Source organism: Rattus norvegicus, chromosome 7 (assembly GCF_021556685.1).
Source record: "Rattus norvegicus strain SHRSP/BbbUtx chromosome 7, alternate assembly SHRSP_T2T, whole genome shotgun sequence".
Lineage (NCBI taxonomy): Eukaryota > Metazoa > Chordata > Mammalia > Rodentia > Muridae > Rattus > Rattus norvegicus.
In genome coordinates, this window is record NC_141540.1 from 117,650,114 (window position 1) to 117,667,180 (window position 17,067).

Here is a 17,067-nt window from a genome sequence, read left to right on the forward strand (position 1 = left end):
GGTTTATTGCTCTACACCCTGTTTTTTTTTTATTATATTTTTGGTTTTATAAAACATCTCTCTACATAGCTCTGGCTATCCTGGAACTCAATATATAGACCAGGCTAGCCTCCAACTCACAGGAATCCACTTGCGCCTGCCTCCTGAGAGCTGGCCCTATTTTTATGTTCTAGTTGTTTGTTTCCCTTTACGTATGTAGCAAGTGGGTCTCAGCAGAAGGATATCTGCAGTAGGGACACCAATGACTGAACCAGATGACGTTTGAGAAAAAAGAGCCAGGTATGTCTTATGCCCAGTTGGGTGCCCTCTTCCTTTCACTCTCCAGGTGGGTGGGTAAACGCCATTTTGTTTTGTTTTGCAGGCTGCTGGTTTTGGAGGAAGGTTTGTTTTTGTTTGTTTGTTTGTTTTCCAGACAGGGTTTCTCTGTGTAGCCCTGGCTGTTTCCCACTTGCTTTTTGTCCAGGCGGGCCTGGAACTCAAAGAGATTCTCCTGGCAGGGTGCTGTTGTTATTATAGGTCACATGGCGTCCTACACCATCCTGATTACTTGTTATCTTTGTATCAACTTGCTACAAGCTAGAGTAATTTGAGAAGAGGGATCCTCGATTGGAAAAAAATGCCTACCACATTGGCCTGTGGACAAGCCTATTCTTTTTGATTATGACTGATGTGGAAGGGACAGCCCACTGTGGGTGGAGCCACCCCGGGGCAGATGGTCTTGGAATGTGTAAGGAAGCAGGCAGAGCAAGCCACTAGGAGCAAGCCAGTGAACAGCACCCCTCCGTGGCCTCTGCTACTGTTCCTGACGTCAGATTCCTGCTTTGGGTTTCTCTTCTGACTTCCCTCGGTGATGAACTGGGACCCGCAGAGTATAAATGAAAGTTGGTTTAAATAGTACAGTGTTTTATCGCGGCAAGAAACCTTAACTAAGACATCTGAAGGATAGTTTAAATTCTGTCCTTCAAAAGGGTAGTCATTACATCTCTGCCTGGATCCTGATGGGTACTGAACTGGAAAGTTATCGTTACCTTGTATCTTAGAATTGTATGTGGTCACCCATTTCAGATCACTTGTTCCTGCTAATGATATCACTTCTATCATGAATGGCCTGAGCAGGCAGCCACAGCATGGACAAAATTTCTGTTTCCTGTTGCCAAGATAAAATCGTCTCAACAAACCCAGCGGTTTAATTCCAGTACTTGGGAAACAAAGGCAGAGGCAGGTGGATCTCTTCGTTTGAGGCCAGCTTGGTCTGCAAACTGAGTTCTAGGACAGCCAGGGCTACACAGGGAAAACTAACCAACCAAACAAAAACAAACAAACAAACAAAATCCCCAAAAGCCAGATGTGGTGGTGCATGCCCCTAATTCCAACACTTGGGAGGTAGAAGCAGCAAGATCTCTGAGTTTGAGGCCAGCCTGGTCTACAAATTAAGTTCTAGAGTAGCCAGGGCTAAACAAAACAAACAAAAGCAACTGAAGTATTTGACTCATAATTCCAGGTTACAATCTATCATTGTGGGGGAAGTCAGGGCAACAGAAACCTAGAGCAAGGGGTTGGGGATTTAGCTCAGTGGTAGAGCGCTTGCCTAGGAAGCGCAAGGCCCTGGGTTCGGTCCCCAGGTCCGAAAAAAAAAAAAAGAAAAGAAAAAAAAGGAACCTAGAGCAGCTTGTTAGGGTCAAGGAACCACTGCACAAATGCTAGAACTCTGGTCTCAGTTTATTAAAGGAATAGTTTAATAACTGATCAATCAGGGACATAGCCTAGCCTGGGGGAGCTAAGAATCTGACTCCCAATATTCCCCAGGGCCAGTTTATAAAGGCAAACCCCACAATGAGCTCACATTCAGGTATAGAAAGGGCTGCAGGGTGGTTGGTCCTTACTCAACTATTTTGACAGTTTAGACAGAACAGTTCAAATTGACCTTTGATTGGCCCTATGTGGAGCCTGTGCAGTTTCTTAAGAATAACAAACCTTATAGCAAGATCTGTGATCACCTTGATCCTCCTCTGAGTCAAACTGTTTTCTGTGACAGGCAGGCATGGAACAAAATGGCTACAAGCTATGCTAGGGGAGCAGGCCTCAACACGGCTAGTCACATGCCATCCACAGGAGAAGACGGCAATGACTCCTACATGAGAGTAGGTTTGTTTTTTCCACTCTTACAAAAATCCCTTTCCTAGGGAATGGTAACACTCACAGTGGGCAAAGTCTCTCCACTAATTAAGATAAGCCCCACAGACATGCCCAGAGGCCAACCTAATTTAGACAATCGCTGAGATTCCCTTTCTAGGCAACTGTTTTGTGTCAAGTTAACAAAGTTAACTTTATACGAAAAAAAATCTTTGAGATCATCTCATCTTATAGCTCAGGGTGGCCTCAAACTTACACTGACCTTCCCGCCTTAGCCTCCTCAGTGAGATTAGAGAAGAAGCACTATGCCTAGCTGATTTACTTTTCTTTTTTTCTTTTTTTTTCTTTTTTTTTTCAGAGCTGGGGACCGAACCCAGGGCCTTGCGGTTGCTAGGCGAGCGCTCTACCACTGAGCTAAGTCCCCAACCTGCTGATTTACTTTTCTATTTTGTTGAGATAGGGTTTCCTCTATATAACAGCCCAGCTGTCCTCTCCAGGCCCATCTATGATTTTCTTTAAAGATTGACTGATTTATTTATTTATTTATTTATTTATTTATTTATTTATTTATATACAAGCACACTGTAGCTGTCTTCAAACACACCAGAAGAGGACATCAGATCCCATTACAGATGATTGTGAGCCACCATGTGGTTTCTGGGATTTGAACTCAGGACCTCTGGAAGAGCAGTCAGTGCTCTTAATCACTGAGCCATCTCTCCAGCTCCCATCTATGATTTTATCGCTAATAATTATACATTATATGTTATCTAATAATTATACATAGGTCCTGGGAATCTAAACCCCAGTCCTCACGCTTGCAGGGCAGCACATTAGCCACTGGGTACCTGTTTGATGAAAATGTATTGGACGCATTAATTCCAGAGGTTGACATCATTAGACCCACTCCCTGGTACCCTAGTATCCTCGAGCAAAGAACTGTATGTCAGGCAGCCGGCTCTACTAACTACCTTATGCCAATACTGGCTGTTTTGGACATTCTACAGATGTGCAGGGCTAAAATATAACTTCATTCTAAGAGGTGTGGCTTCAGCAATGATGGCTTAAACAGTTTTGGGTAGGTCTTTCCCCGCAGCCACTTGTACCAGGTCAGAGGAGCACTTCCCTATACAGTCTAGCAAAGGAGACTGGGATTGGTACAAAACAGTGCCTCAGTTGACTTCATCCTTCATTTGCATAATGACCTGTCCTGACTGGTGCAAACACCCCACTTCTTAGAATATTAGCTAAATTAGACTGTTTGGCTCCCTTGGTAAACAGGCTGGGAGACACATTTACCCCTGCCTCTTTTGAAAGGCGCATGAATGTGTACAGCAGATTGATCTCAAAGATATAGGCAAGGGCGACCTTGGAATTCTGGATCCCTACCTCAGCTTCCTAAGTCCTGAGATTATAACTGGCAGGAGACAGTTTTTGTGCCCTCCCACTGTAGTAGTCCAGGCTGGATTTGAACTCATGGATATCTACCTGCCCTTCAAGTGTTGGGATTAAAGCTATGTATCGCCATCACGCTCATGCTTTCTCACCTACTGTTCTTGATTGGGATGGGCTGGTATGGCAAAGAAAGAAAAGATAGCAGTGGAGACAAGGACAGAAGGCAGCAGAGCTGCCACAGAGGCAGAGATGGGGGTGGGGCAGCAGTAGTAGAAATAGAGGCTTTAAGAGGCAAGGGTCATAGCCTTTCCTCAGAAACTATCACCAGCCACTGTCAAAGGCTGGGAAATCTGGACAGTTAGGCCTACACAAGACCTAACCACTTGCCGCTGTAGCCCGAAGGGTCCTAATCAGTATCTAAGGCTGCATAGGATCTGGAACCGTTGCAGCTCCTGGCTATCTCCTTCGCTGTCAGAAGCAGAGGGTTACACAACCTGCCAAGGACCAGCCTTGGAAAAACTCACTAACTCAAGATTTCTATTTTGGAAGAGCAAGGACCCCAGGCAGCTAATCGCTAATAGAAGCACAAAAAAAAAAAAAAAAAAAAAAAAAAAAAAAAAAAAAAAAAAAAAAAAAAAAAAAGCACCAAACGGAGTACTTTCCCAGAACAGACTCCAATACTGAAATTGTCTTCTGCTGGGATTATGTAGCTGAGAAGGCCAGTGTCCTTATCTGTGCTAACAAATGTGCCCGTGGAAGGTAATAATATGGAACCACTGAGAAGCAGAAAACCACAAACAGGTATGGAAGAGAGAAACCGAACAGCGTTCTAGAGAGCTGTGTGCAGCGGCATCTGTCACCAGGCTCCCCAAAACCTGCAAACTATAGATTCATTAATCAGTTCCCTTTGCCCAAGCCTGCTTGACTCCGACTTTCTATACTTTAGAAGTCCTAACAAATGTCCCAAAGTTAGCTCCTCGGCAAAGTCAGAGGTCTGTCCAAAGCTGCCTTCTCACTGCGGAGTCCTGCGTCATTCACATTCAGTTCCTGGCGATCTGGAGCCGAGGGTTAAAGGGAGGCAGCAAACACTCCTAGACACCAGGAGCACCTGCTTCCGAGCTACGCTTCAGATTTTGCGAGCTGGCCGTGTGGTTTTGATGCCTGACAAAGCAAACACGCAATAGGCAGCTAGAAAAGTCCCTGCAAGTGGTGACGGGAAGGGGGATACATCTGCACCAACAACAGTGTCTCAGCCTCTGGGAGAAAGCCCAATACTATGGCCCACAATGCCTTGCGCCAAGGCCGGTCCCGCCCCCTTCAGCTGGGTTCTCAGACTCGGAAGGGTTTTAACGACTTCCGCTTTCCCGGCGGTGGCCCTTGTGTAGTGAGAAGCGACTAAAACTGCTGGCGGCATGAGGGGACCGGGAGTAGGTTCGGGGCTCTCCGGTGAGCGAGGGTTGTCAGGGAAGGAGGCTGGCGCGGACACGGAGGTGGCGGAACTGCTGCCCTTCCTGGTTCCCGGAGCGCGAGCAGACCTACAGGCAGCCGCGGCGCAGCACGTGCTGGCTCTGACTGGTGTGGGCTCGGGCCGCACGCTGTTGGCTGGACAGACAGCGTTGTTGCGGGCTTTGATCGACCTAGCGGTGGCCCCGATCCCAGCTCCTTCCCGCGATGCCTCCCGTGCGCTGGTGAACTTGGCTGCTGATCCGGATCTGCACTGGCAGATGCTGGCGGCGGACCCGGAGCTGCCTGTCCGCCTGCTGCGCTGCGTGTTGGACCCTCAGTGGCCCTGGGCTGAAGAGTTGGCTGCAGTACTGGCCAACCTGAGTCGCGAGCCGGCTCCGTGTGCTGTGTTAACGGAGAAGCTGGTGGCCGCTGAGCCCGAGCGACTGGGTCTGGAGCGGCTTGTCAGCGCGCTGTGCATGCCCAGTTACAACGCGTCCGCACCCCTGCATTACCTGGGGCCGTTGCTCTCCAACCTTAGCCAGCAGGCGGAGGTGCGTGCTTTTCTCCTGGACCCGGACAGGTGAAACCCAGTCGCTTGCGGGGTCGGGAAGGGGTAAGGGGGGAGTGGCAGTAAACAAGGAGAGCAGTGAGTATCCTCTTCCAACAGGTGTGTGGTCCAACGGCTATTGCCACTTACCCAGTACACAGACTCCTCGGTGCGCAGGGGCGGGGTGGTGGGAACACTTCGGAATTGCTGTTTCGAACATCGTGAGTGCCATTGCTAGGGTGGGGACTGGACCCTAGGGACCCAACAGACCAATCTTCTGATCCCCTTCCTTGTCCCCTCTCCCCACCTCCAGGACACCACAAGTGGTTACTCGGGCCCCAAGTCGACATTCTCCCCTTCTTGCTACTGCCCTTGGCTGGGCCTGAAGAGTTTTCCGAGGAAGAGATGGAGGGTGAGTGACTTGGGTGGTTGCGTCAGGGCTGTCTGGGCTAGAGGGGAGACTACTAGGAGAGATGGAGCAGTGTTCAGGACTGGAGTCCCTTCAGCAGCCTTTAAGGAAGAGGTCATTACAGACACACACGAGGCTCACCCAGGCAGAGCAGGGCTTGGGTGTCCAGCACAGGGACCAACAGGCTCCCACTCTCACTCCTAGAGCTGCCCGTTGACCTGCAGTACCTATCACTGGACAAGCAGCGAGAGCCGGATGCTGACATCCGAAAGATGCTTATCGAAGCCATCATGCTGGTGAGCAGGGGCCTGTGATGTTAAAGCCTCCCCACAATTCATATTGGCATCTGAGTAACCTTTTCGTCTCCCTAGCTGACAGCCACCGCACCTGGTCGGAAGCAGGTACGGGATCAGGGTGCTTACTTGATCCTTCGAGAGTTATATGCCTGGGAGTCAGAGCCTGATGTGCGAATGGCTTGTGAGAAGCTTATCCAGGTGAGTGCAGGGTAAGGGAGGCTCAGCAAGTGCCAGCAGCTTAGGAGCTGCTCACCCGCCTCCTCTACTCGCAGGTGCTTATTGGGGATGAGCCAGAGGTTGGCATGGAAAACCTGCTGGAGGTGCAGGTACCTGAAGATGTGGAACGACAGCTCCAAGAGCTAGACCAGCAAGAACAGCAAGAGCTTGCTCAAGAGCGAAGAGACAAGGGTGCCCCACGGACCTGAAGCCCCTTTGGCCCACCTTTGCCAGGGTTCCCACAGGGTTCTAGGGTAAATGCCCAGTAAGTGTTGAGAAGCTCGAGGATAATACAGCCCAATCCCGTGCCCTGTTGCAACCAGCACTAATGTGTGCTGTTCAGAGCTGCACTCTGGAGGTGGAGCCAGCCAGGTCCTGTATCACAGCTGCCTACAGATGAGGCAGGATGCCCATCGTCACTGGAACTATGAGGAGCCTGTTCCCAGACTGATAGGACTGGACTGAAAACACTGCGAGCCCTGGGAAGCCAACTAGTTTTTCATTCCTGCAGGCACTGAAGGGTCTGGACGTGGTTAGGCTTAGAGATATAAACAGTGCTGTGAGCAGTCCTTTGGAGTCCTTTTGCTCTCCTTGCCCAAGACCTTGAAAGCAGACTACACTCGGATCCCAGGGTCTTCCTAGAATGCTCTGCCCTTCTAGGCCTGTCTTTGGATCGCTTGCTGGGTATCGTTGCCCATTCTATCTCTTATTTCTCTGCTTCATCTGTCAGCCTCCTCAGTCTCAGGCTGAATTGGGACTCAGCCCTTCAAATAGAACCTACTCCTCGGTTAACCTCTTCAAGCCTCAGTTGCCTTTCAAGACATCCAAACCCTCCTGTTGGACACATCTCTGCAGAGATTCTCCTGCATGTTCTTCCAGCATTCATGATCCTACCCTCAACATCTGGAGCCTACTCCGTGTATGCACCCTGTCTTTCTAATTCTGTAGATACCATGCCCTACTGCATCCCCTTTTCTGAGCCACAGATCTGCTCCACCTGTGTGTGCTGTTTTCCTCAGGAAGAGGTCCTTCCAGGTCCCCGACACCTGTAGTCTTCATGGGAGTTTGCAGTGTTCCAGCTTCAGAGGAAGGCTGGTGTAGTGTTATCATTGCATGGCTAGGTGTTTTCATTGAATACCAGGAGTCTTCTCCCCTCTCCCCCAATGATGCTCTCCAGAACTCTTGTTAAAGCTTTGACGCTATTGACACACACATTGCGTAGACTGGTGTTTTCCCTCTGACCCAAGTCCCCCAGGAGGTACCCAAAGGTCACCAGCCCTCCTTGTGTAGATAGCTGTACCCTTAACTCAAAAGAATGAACATTTTTATCTGCCCACACCCACCCACCCTCAACTGACCAGACAGCACCCAGGCATGTTCCTGCTGGGGAACATGGGACACAGGGAGCAGCCACCTGCCGTGGTGCGCCCAAGCCCAAGGGTAGTAGAACCTATTCCTCTGGTGCGGGCTTCCAGGTGCTGCACAGCTGGGCCAGAGATGCTCTCCTTGGAGATGTCCTGCCACTAGAGGGGCTGGAGCCTTTGCTCCTGCTATACCTGGTGTCTCTGTCAGGCTCTGCGTTGTCTGGGCCTATTGCGGACCAGGAATGCTTCTGTTCTGCAATGGAGCAAAGCAAGGGGTCCTGTAGAGTACCCGAGACCCTGCCCGCAGCCCAGCCATTTGCCTGTGAGCCATTCCCCACCTCGGGTAGCTCCAAGTACAGAGGACAGCATGTGCTCTGCAGGCAGCATCCAGCAGTGAGCAGCCACCTGCTGTAGGTCCAGGCGGTCACCCGGATGCAGCTGAAGCAGCCCTCTGATCAGGTCCCGGCACTCTACAGGGGAGGGCTCACTGCTGGAGCCTGCCACAATCCTGACCCACATTCAACTACTGTCAGAAATGTTGGCAACTTAAGAGGAATCAAAGGTTCAGGGCTATTATCAAAAGGGGACTGAGGCACAGAGGAGGCTCTGCCATGTTAGAGCAAGTGCCATGTTAGATATTCAGTAGGGCTGGTATCCTTCAAGACCATCCCAACCTCAGCTCAACTTCCCCAACATACAGTGCGTGGGCCATGCTTTTCCAGCATATCGGGGAAGTGTGATACCATGTTCTCTTTGCCGTCGTCCTGGTCTCTCTGGCTGCCCTCCAGGCTCGAGCTGGGCCTTGGAAGGAGCATGGTGTGGTGATGCTCACCTGGGGACAGCCTGGGCCTGAAGATGGGACCTCGACGAATCAGGTGCAGCATGCGATGGGGCTGGTGTTCCTTGAAGGGCAGCTTCCCAGACACCATGGCATGGAGGATGATCCCTCTGGGAATCCAGCTTCCTCAGAGTGTTGTCCTCCCCTGAGCCCACCCATGGGTCCTGCTGGGGTACCTGGGTACTCACAAGCTCCACAGATCAGCCTGCTCACCGTTGTACTTCTTGCTCATGAGGATCTCTGGGGCCGTATAGGCCACAGAGCCACAGAAGGTGCTCAGCAGGGAGTTCTTGATCCCCACCCAGTTGGCAAAGCCAAAATCTGCACACAGTATTCAGGCAGGGCAGGGCAAAGCAACACAGGTGATGGACAGGTTAGGGAGAGTAGGTTCAAGAGGACATGTTAGATTGGTGGGCTTGGGGAGGGAGGGAACTTGGAGTATATGTCGGAAGAATGGGAGAAACTAGGCAGGGGCTCCCGTGGATGTAGGTCAGTGGGCTTAGGTATAGGTAGGAGCTGAAGGTCAGGAATAGGTCATTATTGGGGACAGGCAGAAGTTGGGAGGAGTCCAGAATTACTAGACTAATGGAGCCATGTGGGCTCACCTGTCAGCTTTAGGAAGCCCTGGTCATCCAACAGGATATTTTCACATTTCAAGTCCCTGGGGGAGAAGGGAATGTGGGGCTGGGCTCAAATGGGTCAGCAGACATCCAGGCAGGCAGGCAGGACAGGTGGCACCCTCACCTATGAACAATGCCAACACTGTGGCAGTGGGCCACAGCGCTGACCAGTTGCCAGAACAGCCTTCGGGCCTCTTCCTCCTCCAGCCCTGGGCAACATCGGAGGTCTGACACTGCATTAATGTACTCCAACAGGTCACCTCTAGCTGCCAACTCCAGTACCAGGTAGGAGCGCTGGCTGTTTTGGTAGGTCTCATACAGCTGAACCTAGCAAACACCCCCAATACTCCATGTACACTGTCACCCTCAGGTAGGCTGGGCCAAGAGGTCTGGGACTGGCAGGCATACTAGCTCTCAGTTGCAGGGTAAGAGAAGACTCTTCATGCAAGGAGAAAAAAAAGAGGTTCCAAGCAGAGAAGTGGGGTAGACAGCAGGCGTGGCGTAAGGACCGTCTTACTATGTTCATGTGCTTGTAGGTGGCGTTGAGGGATAAAATCTCACGGGGCAGGAACTTTCTGGAGTACTCCGCTGGGGCTTCCGCCATGGACACAATCTTAATAGCCACCTGAGAAAGATGTAGAAAGTTCAACTGTGAGGAAAGACTCCTTAGAATAGGCCCACTGTTATTTATACATACTGCTCCTTCTCCACGTGGCCGGGCAAGCCATGTCCTTGGAAGGATAGTACCTGCCTCACTTTTTGTCCTGGGTACATATATGTTGGAGAGGTTGGGGAACAGAGCATAGGGAAGCTGAGAAGAAATAGGACTTAAGAGGGAGGTCCTGGGGTTGGGTATTTAGCTCAGTGGTAGAGCGCTTGCCTAGCAAGCGCAAGGCCCTGGGTTTGGTCCCCAGCTCCGAAAAAAAAAGAAAAAAAAAAAAAAAAAGAGGGAGGTCCTATAGAGGAAGCTAGAGGAACCAGAAGGTACCTGGAAGAGGTTGGGACAGGCCTGCTGGAACCAGGCTTGGGTACCCCAAGGAACCCACAGAGACGATAGCAGGCCTGCCTCACCATACTGTGGTGCTTGCCCCGCAAGTCAGAGGATAGCCTAGGGTTGTGCTTCATGCGTTCACGTGTTGCATAGGCCAGGTAGACCTTGGAGAAAGCACCAGATCCGATCTTCTTGGAGGAGAGCAAGTAACCATTGTTCATGCATTCTCGAACCTGCTCTATGAACACCCTCTGGTCCACCTTGCGCCGGCTGTTGCTCCTCATGGAAGGCAGGGTGCCACAGAACTGGACTTGGTGGGCCAGTTTACTGCCCGTCGGCCAGGGGAAAGGACACAGCTGAAGTCTAACTTGTTTCAGAGGGTAAGGGCCTGGGGAAGCAGAAGGCCAGGAGAGACCTGCTGCCCCTTGAAGAAAAAGTTTCTAAAGACTTAATGGGTTTTAGGCTAAGAGAGTAAGATCGAGAGCCTCAGGAGGAGCCTACTACAGCTCTGGACTGATTGGGGAGTAAAGACTCCAGAGGACTGGGTGTAGGTTCTAGAATAGAAGGTTCTAGAGATGCACTTGCATTGTGCCCTCAAAGGTATCATCTTAAGCCATCAAAGTCATCTTTGAGGCTGTCTTACTGGATTAGCCCTACCCAATGCTGTGCTCTCTTTTTGTGGGATTCGAAGGACTAACACCAGGATGAGGCTTTGTGGGCCACTCTGCATGTGGTTGAATAGAAAGGCCTTTTCATTATTGAGAAAAGAGAGAGAGAGAGAGAGAGAGAGAGAGAGAACGAACTGAGGCTTTGCATCTCCTGGAGCTGGGGTGACAGGTGGTTGTGAGCCACTTGATCTGGATGCTGGAAACTAAACTTGAGTCCCCTACCAGAACAGAATGTGTTCTTAATTGCTGGGTAATTTCTTCAGCCCCTATACAAGGCCCTTAAAGAAGCTAGGAAGGTTAAGTCTTCTAAGGATATCAAGAGGTCAAAAGATCAGCCACTGTTCCTTCTTTGAGGAGATGCCAACCAAGGTCACTGCTACATGAGTGAGGAATGGCAAGAGCCCAGGATCCTCGAATCTGGCCTTCCTCTACTGCAGTGGTTCTCAACCCCTTTGAGGGTAGCAAAGAACCCTTTCACAGGGGCCACCAAAGACCATCAGAAAACACAGATATTTACATTATGATTCACAACAGTAGCACAATTACAATTATGAAGTAGCAATGCATAATGACATCTTTGAGAATTCTAGAATTTCTGTTCCTTTTAAAAGACACAGAAATATTACAAGAACACACTTTCCTTCTAAACCCACATGTGGGGATGCAGGGTCTTGCCTGCCCGCAGCAGCTGACTGTGATTTGCCTCGTGCTCTAGCAGAGGCATGGTTTTGTCAGCTGCAGACAGTTTCTGTAATGGTGTTACATTTGGAATTTCGGGAACTATTCAGAGGGAAGGTAAACGTGAGGGCCCCCCAGGAGGGGTGGCTTAGTTGTTGGGCATGTAGGAAGGTTGGTTGTGGTTTGTCAGTAACTGTGGTCAAAGAAGGAATGAAAGAAATTACAATCAGGGATTTCTCTCTCTCCCCCCTCTATCACAGTTTCTCTCCTAATCTTAGGGGGTGAAACAGAGTGGTGGCGGCAGAATAAAGGGTGGGAAAAAGGACCCACGAAATAGTAAAAGACCAGCTACAGCAATGAAAGTGATGTTATGGTTTGGGATCACCATACCATGAGGAACTGTATTAAGTGTCACAGCATTAGGAAGGTTGAGAACCACTGCTGTGCTGTTTTTGTTTTGTTGTTGTTTTTTAAGATTTGTTTTATGTATATGAGTACACTGTAGTTGTCCTCAGACACACCAGAAGAGGGCATCAGACCCCATCACAAATGGCTGTGAGCCACCATGTGGTTGCTGGGAATTGAACTCAGGGCCTCTGGAAGAGCAGCCAGTTCTATTAAAACCACTGAGCCACCTCTCCAATCCCACTCTCAGTCTTACTGGGTCTTTTTGACCTAGATCAGACCTGCAGCAGGAAGCCTGCCACCTGGGGCTTTCTGCAGATTTGAACACATCTTCAGGGGAAGCCAAGGCCACCACCCCAGACTACTCCATAGGGCATGGAAGCTACCACCACTTTTTGTTTTCAACTCCAGCGTCTCAGCTGACATTCACTTAGCATGTGCTACAGGCCAGCTGCTTTTCTAAGTAGCCCCCTTAGCTATATCCCCGGTCATGTCTCGTTCCCTGACCACACAGACGTGCCAAAGGTAGTGCATCCTCAGAATTTCAAATCTGAATGCAATGGAGCAATACATGGTTTACGGGGCAGAGTCCAGGCCAAGGGTGGGATGTCTGGTATGAACTGGAGGGACCAGCATTGGCTAGTGGACAGCTGTCCTGAAATGTGGCTAGAGGTCTAATGAGCCTTAGAGACTTGTCTTCCTGCACTGAAATTTATAGGTAGTTGTGGAAAGCTTTACAATAAGGCATTGGAGAAGCCTGGCTTGAATTGTCAGGTTTGTTTCCTCATCCACTTCGTCTGGTGACTCTTTGGAACGAATAGCTCATAGCTCCAGCTTTGTCTTAGAAAGTATAGAAAACATGGACACAGTAACTGTCCTGTGGGTAATCTGGACCTTAGGTAAAAGGAAAACTGCCCCTGGGATTGAATCCAGGTTGGCTATCTGGGAGGTAGGAGGGCTGTGGGTACATGAGTGACAAGAGGAAGGTGGGTGGCCATTTTACATCTAGAGAACAGAAAAAAAAAGGGAGGGGGGAAATCACGTGACTCCACCCTGGCCCAGCAGTGCCACTGAGCTGCTGCTGTCTACTCAGTCTCCTGGCTGTGCATGTCCCCGCCACCTTCCTGGCTCCTACCCGTGCCAGAACCCAAACGGAAGCTAGCAGCCATGAAGCTGTGTGATAACAGTCCCGATCCAGAGAGATCACGTTCCTTTTGCAATGCTCTTAAAAACTCACTTTACTTTTTTATTTTACGTGCATGAGTGTCTTGCCTGCATGCAGACCATGTTCGTGCCTGGTGCTTGTGGAGTTCAGAAGGGTGCTAGATCCTCTGGAAATGGAGTTAAGTGTGGTTGTCAGCCGCCATGTGGGTGCTGGGAACTGGAACGGAACCTGGGTCCTCTGTAAGAAGAGCAAATACATGCTCTTAACCACTGAGCCATCTCTCTCTCTCCATCTTTTTTTAAGGCTGCTGGCTGCTCTTCCAGAGGTCCTGAGTTCAAATCCCAGCAAGCACATGGTGGCTCATGACCATCTGTAATGGGATCCAATGCCCTCTTCGGGTGTGTCTGAAGACAGTGACAGTGTACTTAAAAGGTTTTACTCTTGCTGGGTGTGGTGGTGCTCTTCTTTAATCATCCTAAGGAGGCAGAGGCCAACCTTGTCTACAGAGCTAGTTCCAGGACAGCCAGGGCTACACAGAGAAAACCAAAAACTAAAGTAAAGATTTTATTCAACCGTGTGTGTGTGTGTGTGTGTGTGTGTGTGTGTGTGTGTGTGGTGTGGTGGTGGGGGGCATGAGCACTTGAGCGTGGAACTTAGAAGCTGGAAGTTAGAGCTGGTTTTGAGCTGCCCAGTGTGGGGGATGGCAGAATGTGTTTACCGCGAGCCATTCCCCCATCCCCTTGGGCTGTCTTGTCCCTCTTCCTGTCTACATCCTTACTAGTCCATCGGCTCCACTGGGTTTTACCCAGTACCTCATGTGCTGGGCCTTATGCTGAAAATAAAAGTAAAAATTAAGTTGTGATACGTGCTGGGCAGCTTGTGTGTTTGGGGCAGAGAGAGCTGACTACGGTGGCTGTGGAGGAGCACGGAACCTGCAAGGCTTTTCAGGCTGGGCAGGGCAGGGGGGAGGGGAGTTAGCTGTCCTGGTATGAGTGTGGGAAGACCTCTTTCCCTGGCAGCTACCCAAGTTAGTCCCCTCTGTTTTCTAGCATCTTCCTAGGCCATGACACCATCTGCAGAATGACTCACTCTCTTGCTCAAATATGTCCTGTCTTTTTCTCTCAGGCTCTAGCCTCACAACAGAAATTGGTCCAAGTCCTTCTTACTGTGGAAAAAGAATATTGGTTCTCTCTCAGTGTTTGCCCCTTGGACACCCTCTCAGCTTGCTGCCCTTCCAAGACCCATTCAACCACAGCTTAATTTCCACATCTAACAGATGCTGTCAGCCTAGATGCATGGTAGTTAACTCCTTCCTCTTACTCAACAGGCCAATGTCTTGGTTCTTTTGCTTTCAGAACTCTGCTCACAACTTTCTCTTGTTTACCCACATTTGGGTGACTTCGGGTTCTTTGCAGGTGTCAAGTCTTCCTGGCATGATCCTCCCCCAACTCTCCCAGGCACAAGCTCTTACCTAACCTTGCTTTCTTGTCACCAAACCCAAATCCTTCATAGCATTTCCTATATCCTGTAGTGTGGCTTACTTCTACTTTTTTTTTTTTTCTTTTTTTCAGAGCTGGGGACCGAACCCAGGGCCTTGTGCTTGCTAGGCAAGCGCTCTACCACTGAGCTAAATCCCCAGCCCCTACTTCTACTTTTTTATGTACCTCTTTCCAGGCCTACAGGCTTTAGATGCACCTGGAGCTGCAATAACAGCTGGAAGTGAGCAGCCCAGGTTGCTAGGACATGATCATCTTGATTCCCAATGTCGTGTTGACAGGATGGACATGTATGCACCTTTGATGGGCATGGCCATGTGTACATTTAGGGGATCCACGAATTAGGGGCTTTGAGTATGTTTTAGGCCTTTAGTTTGTGATCAATGTAGTAGAACATAACAATACCTTGTGTGTGTCTGTGACTGCTGCATAAGGTGTGCTAGGGCTGGCTTTTTGTTTGTTTGTTTGTTTGTTCCCTCGCTTTGTAGCTCAGGCTGTCCTAGAACTTACTATGTAGACCATGATGGTCTCGAATTCATAGGGATTCACCTGCCTCTGCCTCTCCAGTGCTGGGATTAAAGGCATGCGCCACTGCTCCCGCCTGGTGGAGTTTTCTGCAGTTAGAAGCTGAGCCCGAATACTCTCTCGAGAACAGCGCTTGCGCAGACGGAGTCTGGCGCAGCAGCAGTACTCACACTTGTCTTGTGAAATGGTCACCGGACCGCTGGGGTACCCGGCAGGGTACAGGAAGGAGTTGGTGTACCTAGGCTCTCTAGGAGGTAGAGCGTGGGGGCGGAGCTAACGTGAGGGACAGAACTCTGACCAATGAGCGTGGAGATCTCATAGAGGCGGGGTCAAATTGCCGCGCGCCAGGCCGCAATTGGCCAGAGGGCTGTGGGGTTGGGCTTGGAGCGCTGCTCCGCCCACTCTGGGACGCTTGGGGCATAGAGGGCGGCGCCCGGGCCGTGGCAGCGGCGGCTCCTCAGGTAAACGGCTTGTGAAGGCTCGTCTTTGGTGGCGGGGGCCAGGGACCCTTTGGGGAACTTGGACAGGAGAGCCTAGGGACCTTCCTATCTGCCAGCAGCAAGAGAAGCTGTGTCAAGGGGCGCCTCCCCAAGGTCAGCGGGCCAGGAGGTCTTGGGAGATCTCAGGTGCGCCCAGCGGGCCCGGCTTCGCGTGGTACACCTGGAAGGGATCTCGGAGCTTGCGATTCAATTCTGACTTGTCAGACATCGGCGCGTGGTCCCCGGACCCTGTCCCTGCTGTCTGGTGGGTCTCGTGGTCCATATCCTAGTCCCTTCCGGAAACTCGGTGACTCAAGACCCTGGTCCTCTGCGTGCTAGGGGCTAAGTGTTCAGGTCTTTGAGCTTCACAACTGAGCCATTGGCATTTCTGCCTCTTTCATAAAACTGAGCCTTAATTCAGAGACTTGGGAAGCCAGTGCGCACCGCAGCCACTAGTCTTTCTGTGTTCTCTTTGCCCGATTAAAGGAGGCGGTGTAGAGCAGGAAAGTGATTTGTCCAGAGTCACGAGGATTGCTGGCCCCAGGGAGAAGGCCACAAAACTAGGAGTATTGAATTCAGGCAAGGTGAGAGCGAGGTGAGGTTGAGCCAGCTGACACTCCAGGTTTGGGGCTCCGATTTTCCAGCGAAGTCAGTGTAGGTCTGCAGCAGTACTTAGCTCTACCCTATACAGAGCTCAGGGTAGGAAGTGGATGAAGCCATAAACTCATGTGCAGTGAGTAAGCATAAGGAGCCGCAGGAGAGGGATAGAGGGCCGCCTCTGGAGACCTGGGGCAGTGAGCTGGAGTTGAGGTTGAGGCAGAGGCCAACTTTGTGGGGCTAGTCTTGGCTGGAGACAGGAAACACTTTGGAAGGGGATGATGGTAGTAGAAATGGAGAAACAGCCTGCGACCTAGTTAAATGGTGAAAATTTCAGGAAATAGTTGGGGCAGGGTTGGAGTGAAGGTGAAGGGTTAAGTCTTAGCTGCTCTGTTGGACTTGACTGACCATGATCATCTAGTTGGAGACCCCAGCAGACACAGAGTTGATGGGGCCAAGAGCTGAGATCCTATGCAAATGGCTGGCTGTGGGATCTTTGCTTGGAGCCTGTGTCTGTGACTTGGTTTGGCCGTGCAATCTCTGCACCTGCAGGCCTGGAGATGCTTCTGCCTGCAGGCATTACTCTTAGACTGAGATGTGCGTCTCAGACGAGAAATGTCATTCTGGTCTCTAAAGTCAAAGTCAAATGGCTGAGGACTAGCCACCTTTGTTAACTTGAAACTGATGTCCAGGCAGCTGTCTTAATTCAGACCTGCATCTTGTCATAGTTCCCTCCCTCAAAGCAAAGCTGACTGTTGAGGGACGGCAGAGGCCAGAGGTGGAACCCGTAGGACCTGTG

At 50.5% G+C, this 17,067-nt stretch overlaps 3 protein-coding genes across 31 annotated transcripts in view; 2 read left to right on the forward strand and 1 right to left on the reverse strand.

Moving 5' to 3' along the window:
* The first annotated feature begins 4,864 nt into the window (after window positions 1–4,864).
* On the forward strand, window positions 4,865–7,654 carry Hgh1 (HGH1 cochaperone). 4 transcript variants are annotated; one of them, NM_001007707.1, is given in 6 exon segments: window positions 4,865–5,554; window positions 5,642–5,742; window positions 5,835–5,933; window positions 6,135–6,226; window positions 6,302–6,424; window positions 6,499–7,654. In NM_001007707.1, coding segments are annotated over 6 exon segments (1,182 nt in total). In that variant the 5' UTR covers window positions 4,865–4,940; the 3' UTR covers window positions 6,652–7,654.
* An 83-nt stretch (window positions 7,655–7,737) lies between these two features.
* On the reverse strand, window positions 7,738–15,419 carry Tssk5 (testis-specific serine kinase 5). Of its 2 annotated transcripts, XM_087557422.1 has the most exons (9): window positions 15,363–15,419; window positions 13,279–13,408; window positions 9,782–9,889; window positions 9,389–9,591; window positions 9,250–9,305; window positions 8,833–8,965; window positions 8,639–8,754; window positions 8,145–8,276; window positions 7,738–8,059 (listed from the first exon to the last, which is right to left on the reverse strand). In XM_087557422.1, the coding sequence occupies exons 2-9, from the start codon at window positions 13,291–13,293 to the stop codon at window positions 7,893–7,895; spliced, it is 930 nt and encodes a 309-aa protein (XP_087413548.1). In that variant the 5' UTR covers window positions 13,294–13,408; window positions 15,363–15,419; the 3' UTR covers window positions 7,738–7,892.
* A 173-nt stretch (window positions 15,420–15,592) lies between these two features.
* The window catches only part of Mroh1 (maestro heat-like repeat family member 1), a 70,194-nt gene continuing 68,719 nt past the window's right edge, over window positions 15,593–17,067 (forward strand). For 21 of the 25 annotated variants that reach the window (XR_015623672.1, XR_015623670.1, XR_015623665.1 and 18 more), the window contains exon 1: window positions 15,612–15,653. The gene's annotated coding sequence lies outside the window, so the exon portion shown is untranslated. 25 annotated transcript variants of the gene reach the window in all.